Source organism: Vespa crabro, chromosome 1 (genome assembly GCF_910589235.1).
Source record: "Vespa crabro chromosome 1, iyVesCrab1.2, whole genome shotgun sequence".
Taxonomy (NCBI): Eukaryota; Metazoa; Arthropoda; class Insecta; order Hymenoptera; family Vespidae; genus Vespa; species Vespa crabro.
Genome location: NC_060955.1, coordinates 15,764,367 through 15,775,314, shown reverse-complemented (window position 1 = coordinate 15,775,314; position 10,948 = coordinate 15,764,367). Strand labels below are relative to the sequence as shown.

At 29.0% G+C, this 10,948-nt stretch overlaps 3 protein-coding genes across 8 annotated transcripts; 2 read left to right on the top strand and 1 right to left on the bottom strand.

Moving 5' to 3' along the window:
* The first annotated feature begins 894 nt into the window (after positions 1-894).
* LOC124425777 (grpE protein homolog 1, mitochondrial) lies at positions 895-2,784 on the top strand. Its single transcript, XM_046966647.1, has 4 exons — positions 895-1,058; positions 1,495-1,921; positions 2,002-2,085; positions 2,197-2,784. Exons 1-4 carry the CDS (start codon positions 970-972, stop codon positions 2,302-2,304), a joined length of 708 nt encoding a protein of 235 aa, XP_046822603.1. The 5' UTR covers positions 895-969; the 3' UTR covers positions 2,305-2,784.
* A 92-nt stretch (positions 2,785-2,876) lies between these two features.
* LOC124425687 (DNA mismatch repair protein Mlh1) lies at positions 2,877-7,173 on the bottom strand. Of its 5 annotated transcripts, none has more exons than XM_046966384.1 (10): positions 7,040-7,173; positions 6,005-6,264; positions 5,864-5,927; positions 5,605-5,804; positions 5,288-5,516; positions 4,993-5,194; positions 3,706-4,915; positions 3,557-3,620; positions 3,257-3,455; positions 2,877-3,192 (listed from the first exon to the last, which is right to left on the bottom strand). In XM_046966384.1, the coding sequence occupies exons 2-10, from the start codon at positions 6,115-6,117 to the stop codon at positions 2,900-2,902; spliced, it is 2,574 nt and encodes an 857-aa protein (XP_046822340.1). In that variant the 5' UTR covers positions 6,118-6,264; positions 7,040-7,173; the 3' UTR covers positions 2,877-2,899. The 5 variants fall into 5 exon arrangements, with proteins under 5 accessions (XP_046822340.1, XP_046822351.1, XP_046822331.1 ...); XM_046966395.1 differs by having other exon boundaries at positions 7,123-7,173; XM_046966375.1 differs by having other exon boundaries at positions 6,861-7,108.
* Positions 7,174-7,301: 128 nt separating this feature from the next.
* On the top strand, positions 7,302-10,929 carry LOC124425724 (heat shock 70 kDa protein cognate 4-like). 2 transcript variants are annotated; one of them, XM_046966493.1, is made up of 5 exons: positions 7,309-7,441; positions 7,919-8,017; positions 8,090-8,310; positions 8,826-10,070; positions 10,195-10,929. In XM_046966493.1, exons 3-5 carry the CDS (start codon positions 8,106-8,108, stop codon positions 10,674-10,676), a joined length of 1,932 nt encoding a protein of 643 aa, XP_046822449.1. In that variant the 5' UTR covers positions 7,309-7,441; positions 7,919-8,017; positions 8,090-8,105; the 3' UTR covers positions 10,677-10,929. The 2 variants fall into 2 exon arrangements, with proteins under 2 accessions (XP_046822438.1, XP_046822449.1); XM_046966482.1 differs by lacking the exon at positions 7,919-8,017 and having other exon boundaries at positions 7,302-7,441.
* Positions 10,930-10,948: the final 19 nt, after the last annotated feature.

The window sequence follows — 10,948 nt, the reverse complement described above, 5'->3', positions numbered from 1 at the left end:
TGATGTATGCTATGGAAATTTAGGATCCAAATTTTCTAATTATAATAAGTTATGATTGTAGTTATGATCAGTTAATTAATTGAAGGTAAAAATTCTTTTCATATCATAGATTATAAGTAATTGACAAATGCCTTTATAATACAATTTCGATATTAGAAATTAAAATGTTAGATTTTATTGACTCAATTAGATTTGTCAACGAAGTAAAAGAATTTCACATGTCCTTACTTTTTTAATTCAGCATAGCTGAATGATAAATACGAGATTATATTTATCTAGTATGCATTATACAGTACAAAGAATATACGGTACGATGTAATACATATATATATACATATATATATATATATGTGTATATATATGTATATATGTATATATATATAATATGTATATATATACATATGTATATATGTATATATATAATATGTATATATATACATATTATGTATATGTATATATATGTATAGTGTTTAAATTTATTTTATGAACATAGATTTTGATTACAAAATTAAGGTCTCACTGTTAGTAATAATTGTCTTGCTACACTGGAATATAATTATTTCATTTTTAAATAAACAGTAATAATATTGCAAAATTAATAAGGTATTGCAGTAACCGCCTTTATTCTCACAAATGCTGTTTTATTATATTGTACCACTTCATTCCAATAAAATAACACGATTATATATTTGGCTTTTGTTTAATTAAATTCTCGTGAAAATCATTACTTTAGATGTTTACTATAAGAAGAATATTATAGTAAAAATTATCAAATTGGATATATCAAATTGTAAACAGATATTGAAATTAATTTATTAAATTTATTGACTAATCTTTTTAAGCGTATAATAATAAGAATATATATTATTTCGGAATTGTGATTTAAAAAAATGAGAACCACTGTTAAAGCACAAGACTCGTAGTATTTCATCATTCAGTATACACTTTCGTTAAAATCTTTTGAAAATCATGGCATCGATCACGATACCGGTAGCAATGAAATTTGCCCGTTTTACAACAGATATCGTATATCAAATGAATAAAAATTCATTGCTCAGGTAAATATTTAGAACAGTGCATCATAAATATGACCAATCAAGTTCGATTCCTTTTATAGTTAGTTCTTTTCAATGATATTTATGATGCATGTAAGGTTAACTATTAGATAATCTATTCTTATTAGTTGATTATTACTTAATATTTTATTTTAATAGTTTAATTTTACTGATTTTTGTAATAAAAAATTAAACAATACAATTAATACCGTGTACGAAATGTATAAATTAGTTTGATTATTTGTTTGATCACTATATACTGAGTATGCATGAAGTATTAGTACCTGTAAAAAAATTTTAGTCAGTGAAAAGATTGTAGTCAGTGGAAAAGTTTAGCAGCTCTTTTTGCATATTTACATTATTTTGCTATTTTGTTTACATTAATATATTTACATTAATTTGCTATTTTATTTTATGAAAAAAATTATTTTAATTCTAGGTTGTCTCGAACATCTCGCATTTTTCCTTGGCAAAAACAAGGATACAGTACAGTAACAGAAGAAAAAAAGAATGAGGGAGGTGCACAAACACCATTGCAAGAACCAACAGCGACTGAAAAAAAGTTAAAAGGAGAAATGGAACTTCTCATCAAAGAAATAGTGGAACTTAAAGAAGTAAAAAATACTTTAGAAGATAAATATAAGAGAGCATTAGCTGATGGGGAGAATCTTAGAGTTCGGTTGACCAAGCAAATTGAGGACGCCAAGCTTTTTGGTATTCAAGGTTTCTGTAAAGATCTTCTAGATGTAGCAGATGTGTTAGGAAAAGCTACTGAAAGTGTGCCTAAAAGTGAATTAACAGATAAGAATCCGCATTTAAAAACGCTTTATGAAGGTCTAATAATGACTGAAGCACAACTACATAAGGTAATGTATAATTAGTAAATACAATCTATTATAATATAGATTACATAATGCAAATAGTTACAGTAATATATTGATAACAGGTTTTTAAGAAGCATGGTTTAGTATCCTTAAATCCTATCAATGAAAAATTTGATCCAAACCAACATGAAGCATTATTTCAACAAGTAAGCAATTTTAAGTAAATATAATATATATAACATATAATATAGTATATAATAGATATTCTATCAATTTTTAAATAAATAATGTATAAATGACTTGTTATATTTTTTTAGGAAGTAGAAGGAAAGGAACCAGGAACAGTTGTAGTTGTATCGAAGATTGGATATAAACTACATGAACGGATAGTTAGACCAGCATTGGTTGGTGTAGCAAAAGGATAACTTTTATATACTTAAAATAAATTCTATAATATGATAGATTATATAAACATGATAATTTGTTAAGTGATATAAAATGGAATGACATAATATTACAGTAATTTAAGATAGAAGACATTTAATAGATTTACATAACAAATGAAGTCATTAAAAATATGTCGAGTTTATGACAACTGATAAACAATATCTTTTATTTATTAATAGACTGTCATACAATGTATGTTTCATTATGAAATAATTCTAATTTTGTTTACATTACAGCATTGCAAAATAATACTTAACATTTTTACAAATCTGTTGATATTTTTTTTAAATGTAAATGAATTTTTACTTATTAATCAGTATAAACAAATATCTTTAAATATTTTATATGATCAGTAGAAGATTATTAGCGGTAAAAAGTGTAACATTTCTATATAATATATATTTTATCGGTTCCATTTTAATTATAAAAAATAAATATCAATGAATAAGTACCAATAATTATGAATATACTACAAATTCTACGTAAGTGATGGAAATACGATTTCTATATGTGATAATATATATGTAACTGCTAATATCACAGGTAAAAATATGGTATGAAAAAATTTATTACTTAACATCTTTCAAATACTTTGTACAAATTAGGTAAACTGGCTATTTGCAATATAGTTGAGTCATGAGCAAAATGTTTTGGAGGTAATAAACTTTCCTTAATTGCTGGATATAAAATATGTTCTGTAACATATTTCCAGTCATGTGTATTATGAATAGGATTCATTTCACTGAAGTATTTTGCTGTTTCTCTGCAAATATTTTGGAAACATGGCTGTTCGGTAGTCCAATCAACCTCTGTTGATAAGCGCAAAATATATATTGGTAAGCCTCCCTCAAATGGAAAGTACTTATCTATAAAATAAATATATTATTTTCATATAATATCGAACAATAATTAACAATATATCATTATTACCTAATAATATTGGTAATGATTTTAAATTTCCTTTTTTATCTATGACTATAGAAAAATATTCTTTCATCATATCTGCTTTTTCTAATAATAATTCTTTCACATTCGTAGCTAGTTCTTCTTTCGAACCATCTTCTTCCGTCCATCCTGCTTCTTCAGTTTCTAATCCTAAGATGGCTAAATCATATAAAGATATTGGATCCTAAAAATAAATAAAAAATAGTAAAAAGTAATAAAGAATCATAGATATTCTAATATTAAGATATTATTTTTAATAGAGAACTTATTTTACATGCAACTTACTGAGAACTTTATGACACCATAATTAGCAAAGTCATATAGCATAATTTCATAGAATAGTTCCTCTCTAATTATATAGAACAAAAATTGATTTTTTAGTTTTAATTATATACAGGAAAGATATCAGATATGTATCAGAAAATTAGACTTACGCTAATTTTTTGGTATTGCATATATATAAATTTACACCACTTTGTATTAATGTAGATACTTCATCAATACACCCAACAAATATTAAATTTGATAAAATTTCTCTTAATCCTTGGTGACAGTTATCTTCTACTTGTTTTCTCAATTTTAACACACTAGTTAATTTTACTTCTCTTCTAAAATTGTTTACAGAATAAGATTTGAATTCCTGTATTGATTCATTTTCTTTTGTAACATTTGGTTGAGATATGCAATCAATATTATCTATAGTACATTGTTCCATTTTATTATCATTATTTTGTTCTTGTATATTAATAATTGGTTTTATTTGTTCTCTTTCCAAATCTTCAATATTCTTATTACCGAAATATTGATATACTCTTTTACGTGCATTTTTTGCAATTGAATCATTACATTTATTTATTTCGTATTGTTTTTCATTACATGAATCATCTGAATCAGCTTCTGACATTAGTAAAACTTCTCGGTAAGTATTCAGATTAATATTATTAGTAGTAATAATACTATTATTTGATGTAGATGCAATTGCTTCTGATAAAATGGGTTGTGTTGATTGGTTTGTAATGGTATTTAAATGTCCAGATTCATTATTTTGTAAATACTTTTCATGTAATTCATTATTTTGTTTGAGAAATGCATTTTTGTTTGTTATATCTATCTTTTGTACATCTACAGAAATATTATCTGTAACAACATTATTTTTAGTATCATTTGACATTTTTAATTCAAGCACTTTTTCAGATTGAAGATTTGATTCTGTCGTTTGTTCAGAACTATTACTTCTAGCTATTTTCATAGCAGTATTTATAGTAAAATTAAACTTATCAAGCTTTTGATCAGAAGAATCAGTTCTGATTAAATCTCTTTGATGTATTTTCTTTTGTTTTCCTGAATTCTCCTTCTCAAAATCAGGTAGAACTTCTTTCAAAGTTTCCTCAGTGACATCTACTTTTGGTAAGCGTGCCTGCAAGTAAAAGGTTCTTGAAGCACTATCACCAGCTAACTTTTCATCCAAAGCCAATTTTACTTTTTCAATTATAGAGTCTTCATGAAGAAATCTAACTTCATGTTTTGTTGGATGTACATTAACATCAACATTATTTGAATTAATCTCCAAGGATATGTAACAAAATGGATGAGTCTTTTTTGGAAGATATACTGTATATGTTTCCTCTAACATTTTTTTAATTGCTGCAATGAATAATATCTATATTAATAGGATAGAAATTTTATATAAACTTTTTAAATTATGTTTATAATATACTTACGAGTAGACTCTACAAGACGGTTATTAATAAATAATAAAAATATCATCCGTTTACTTGTGTAATTCGGATTTGTTATTAGAGCATGCATTTTAAATTGATAACTTTCATCTTGAAGCTCAATCTCTAATAACTCTCTTGCCACTGGATTTCCATATAAAATTCTTATATTATTCATTTTAGTAGAATTATGTGTTGTTCGAACCTTATAATAGTATAATAAATTTAGATATATAATGAAAGATAAATGCTATTTTAAATATTTTTTAATTAAAATAACTTTGAATGATTATTTTACTTGTGGTGTTGTCTCTCCATGTTTTTTTAATATAAATCCAACTTTGGGATTATGTATAGCATATTTTATTACCACATCTGTAATTTTAGTAAATTCTTCGGATACATTGGACAATGCTTTTCGTCTAGTTGCAACATTGTAAAACAAGTTTTCAATAGTTATTGTTGTACCTTGATTACCAGCACATGGTTTTGGTAGTTCTTTCAATTTACTGTCAATATATGTTGCTCTAAAATATTAATTCAAGTATATTCCAAATATAATAATAACTATTCTTTCATTTCTCTTCATTTATCATTATAAGTAAAATATAATACCTATATGCACATTTTTCATCAGATGTTTTAGTTGTTATAGTTAGAAGAGCAACATGACTAATACTTGCTAAAGCTTCTCCACGGAATCCAAATGTTGATATTGCTTTGAGATCTTCAAAATTTTGTAATTTACTAGTAGTAAATCTTTCACATACAATTTCCATGTCATCTTTCTTAATACCTGTACCATTATCTTGAATCTGTAAAGGATATACTTTTTAATATCATTTTAATATGCTCGATAAATTAGTATAAATACCTGTAATAATTTCAATCCTCCTTCTTTCACTATTATCTGTATATTTGTGGCTTTAGCATCTAAGCTACGATATAAATATACATATAATGATAATAGAAATGCAAGGAATTTATATAATTTATAATATTAAAATGATATTACCTGTTTTCTATTAATTCCTTTAATGCATTTGCTGGTCTTTGAATTATTTCACCAGCTGCGATTCTATTTACTACAACTTCATCTAATTTCTTAATTTTGGCAGGTAAATTCATTTTTATAAAAATAAATAAGGCTATCCAAATAAACTTTTATAACAAAAATTTTCGAAGGTTATATATGGCGAGTTGACTTGAAATGTTCTCAGTTCCCGCCAGATTCATACGAACTATACCAAGCTTCATGGAGCAGCACTAATGTGCCTTTTATTTATCAAATGCCAATCGGAATATGTAATAAAAGTTTTTTTGCTCATTAGTTACTTTTAACATTGTTATATTGTATGTGTAAACATATGTGTGTGTCGTGTGTGTGTATATAAAATGCAAAATATTTATATTTGAAATATTATATTCGAAGTTTATTTTAAATTTAAGAAATTTCACGAAATTGGCTAAATTTATTTTTATTTCATAGTTATATATTCAGATACTATGGTCACAGATTGAAAAAATATATCGTGATTAATTTTTATATAGATAATTTATGTTCGCACCATATAATGTATCGATTGAAAAAATTTTTAACAGCCAATACTCTTTGATGATTATCTATGGTATTTTAAGAAATGTAGTTATTTGATACATAACTTTGATAATTTACGCCTACGAAATTTCATATAGAAATTTCATATTTTACATATAGGTTATCTTTATTTTTATCGCGAATAATTATATATATATATATATATATATATATATATATATATATATATATATATACATTATTTTATCGTGTTAAATTTGCATTTCTTAATATAGTTTCAGATTATACATAGAAGTTTCGTTGTATATCGTACTAGAAATGTCATGAACGTTCATGCATGTAACAACACAACACGTATTTATTTCTATTCAAGAATGCCTTACAATGTATAAATAACTAAAAAAATTCAAAGGAAATAAAAAGAACATTATAATTGTTATATAAATTTGTTAATTTTAATATTAAATAAGTAATACGATGTCCGATCATTACGGAAAAGTCAATATTTAGATCAGAAGAAATATTTGGCGCAGTAAAGAGAAATGTTTTTCGCGGTGTTAATTATAGCTACGAACGATTTACGATATAACACGTCCCAGTACTTTCATCCCTTTTCTTGCTTCAAGTCAAACGCAATTATAAGCTATACATATATACATATATACCCTTATATGCATGCCAAAGCCTGACCACCAATGGCGAGCCAAGATCATCGAAATGGACATTAGGATTGGTCGGTCGAAGAAACTTCTCGAAGCGGGCGATTCAGTCTATTAAAACTTCCTCGTACGGAAAAGTTACAGAAGTCTTACAGGCACGAGTGACAAACATTGTCTAAGTATTCGCGACAATTTACAGATTATCATTTTTATTATCAAAAAAGGAGTACAAAGAGTAAGTACATTTTATTCGTTTCCGTTTTCTATCCCTTTCCTTCTTGCTTTATTTTAAATTTAAAAAAAGTTGGGTATTTGGACAATTTTTGTTGGATCAACTTTTTATCATAAATGTTTCAAATCATTCAAATTTGATCGAAATTGTCTACTTTCTTTCTTGTATTCTTTGTTTTGTGAGATTTAAGTAAGCAAAGGATGAAGATGAAATAGAATATGTTCTTCCTTTTATATTCAATACTTATAATGAGCTTTGAATGAGATAGTCATTACGGAGATCGATAAATCCTATTTGGTCGACTGTGTTTAAAATTTCATTCTAGGTGATATCGTACAACGTATATTTGGAGACAGAAAGAGATATAAGATAAAATTTAATTTGATCGTAAGACTTATTAAAAAAAAAAAGAAAAGAAAAAAAACAAAAGAAAAATGAAACATTACATAATCATATCTAAATTGAAAGTGTTATTTTCAGTTCTCGTAAAGTAGAACGAGATTCGAGAAACTTCGACTCAAGTTGATGCTCGAAGCGTATCTACGTAAATCAGTATAAGCGTTAGCTGACGAAAAACAGGTTATTCTTAACTGTCCGCGGGAATATATGAAAACGATACGATATAATATATTTTTATTTGTCTTTCGACAGAGACAAAGTGTGAATCATGTCAAAGGCTCCGGCGGTTGGAATCGATTTGGGTACTACGTATTCCTGCGTAGGTGTCTTTCAACATGGAAAAGTTGAAATTATTGCCAATGATCAAGGAAATCGGACTACGCCAAGTTATGTAGCCTTCACCGATACTGAACGATTAATCGGAGATGCGGCAAAAAATCAAGTTGCTATGAATCCAAGTAACACAATTTTTGGTACGTATTTGTGTTGTCATTAAATAAGTTGAAATGAATTAACAGTTACATTTTGGTTTTGTTATAAATTTCTCGATTATGACGAGCAAACATAAGTTTTTTCACGTTTCGAAAAATCGATCGGATTTTCATTTTTTATTTAATGATTGCATAGATATTACAAAGTAAATGAAAATTTAATCAACTTAATTATCGATGATAATAATTGTATCAAACGTATTAAATACGTTTTGATTTTCTTTATTTGTCTTATGCTCACGTTAACGACTTCGTACAATAGCATAAATGCAACACATTATGTTGTGTCGTGAGCGCGTGACGACCCAAGATCAGCGTAGTATTTATTCGTTTTGCGACATATAGTATCATGTATTATAACTCGTAGAGAAACTCAGCATGCATTTTTAATGTTTCTGGAGAAAAAATATAACGTTAAAGATAACATTTTACCTTCTTCGCAACACAAGTTTTTTGGAATAATATTTCATCATTTTTAATTATTAATCTTTTTTAAGATGCGAAACGATTGATTGGTCGCCGTTTCGATGATTCAACGGTACAGAGTGATATGAAACATTGGCCTTTCATTGTGGTGAATGACGGAGGTAAACCGAAAATTCAGGTTACATACAAGGGCGAAGTGAAGACTTTCTTCCCAGAAGAAGTGTCTTCGATGGTCCTGACGAAGATGAAGGAAACGGCAGAGGCTTATCTCGGAAAGACTGTTACCAACGCCGTTATTACTGTGCCGGCTTATTTTAATGATTCTCAGCGGCAGGCAACGAAGGATGCCGGTGCAATAGCTGGTCTGAATGTTTTGCGTATTATTAACGAGCCAACCGCTGCCGCCATAGCCTATGGTCTTGACAAAAAGACATCAGGCGAGAAGAATGTGCTGATTTTCGATCTTGGTGGTGGTACTTTCGATGTTTCCATTTTGACGATCGAAGACGGTATTTTTGAAGTGAAATCGACGGCTGGCGATACTCACCTTGGTGGCGAGGACTTTGACAATCGTATGGTCAATCATTTTGTTCAGGAATTTAAGCGAAAGTACAAGAAAGACTTGAGTAGCAATAAGAGAGCTGTTAGACGCTTGAGAACGGCTTGTGAGAGAGCAAAGAGGACCCTTAGCTCATCGACGCAAGCTAGCATTGAAATCGACTCATTATTTGAGGGTATCGATTTTTATACTTCTATCACTCGAGCTAGATTTGAGGAACTATGTGCCGATCTCTTTAGGAGCACTCTAGAACCGGTGGAGAAGGCTTTAAGGGACGCGAAAATGGACAAGTCACAGGTGCATAGCATCGTTTTAGTCGGTGGATCTACCAGAATACCGAAGATTCAGAAACTCTTGCAAGATTTCTTTAATGGCAAGGAATTGAACAAATCTATTAATCCTGATGAGGCTGTGGCTTATGGAGCCGCTGTACAGGCCGCTATTTTGCACGGTGATAAGTCCGAAGAGGTTCAAGATCTGCTGCTACTCGATGTTACGCCGTTGTCCCTTGGTATCGAAACCGCTGGCGGTGTTATGACGACTTTGATTAAGAGAAACACTACGATTCCTACGAAACAGACTCAAACGTTCACCACTTATTCGGATAATCAGCCAGGTGTACTTATCCAAGTTTATGAAGGAGAGAGAGCTATGACCAAAGACAACAATATCTTAGGAAAGTTTGAACTCACGGGAATTCCGCCAGCACCGAGAGGTGTGCCACAGATCGAAGTTACTTTCGACATTGATGCCAATGGTACGTTTGAGAAGGTTCGCTTGAACAATTTAAATCAAATAGTCAATCAATAATAATCTTATACATGTTATACGTTCTTTATCATGTATGCTATTTAATATACGTTTTTTATTTAATTTTTCAGGCATCTTGAATGTCTCTGCGATTGAAAAGTCAACTGGAAAAGAGAATAAAATCACGATTACCAACGATAAGGGCCGCTTGTCAAAGGAAGATATCGAAAGGATGGTAAATGAGGCTGAGAGATATCGGAATGAAGACGAACAACAACGAGATAGAATCAGTGCTAAGAATGCTCTCGAATCTTATTGCTTCAACATGAAGAGTACGATGGAGGACGAGAAGGTGAAGGATAAGATAGATGCTTCAGACAAGCAGAAGATTCTTAACAAGTGCAACGAAGTCATCTCTTGGATGGATAGTAATCAGCTAGCAGAGAAGGAGGAATTCCTGGATAAGCAAAAGGAGTTGGAGTCAGTTTGCAATCCCATAGTTACTAAATTGTATCAAGATGCTGGCGGTGCTGCTGGTGGGTTTCCTAGCAGACCTGCTACTGGTGCCGGTGGTGGCGCTGGTAGTGGACCCACCATTGAAGAAGTTGATTAAAAATCATCTCATTATATCGAGCATTTTTTTTTATTATGTCTTTTATAATTTATTTATTTCTCCTTAGCTCTTTGAGATGAACTAAATTTGATACTTGGTGATGCATACATTATTTGTGTGAATCTATACTATCGGCTCCTTTTGTCTTGATATATATTTTTTTTTGTTGAATATGACCGTCACTGTACATGTTTTTATTCAGATAATGCTTGAGAATATTTTTTTAATCTTCAATAAATGTTGTTTTTAAGAATTAGATGTTGAGATTTATC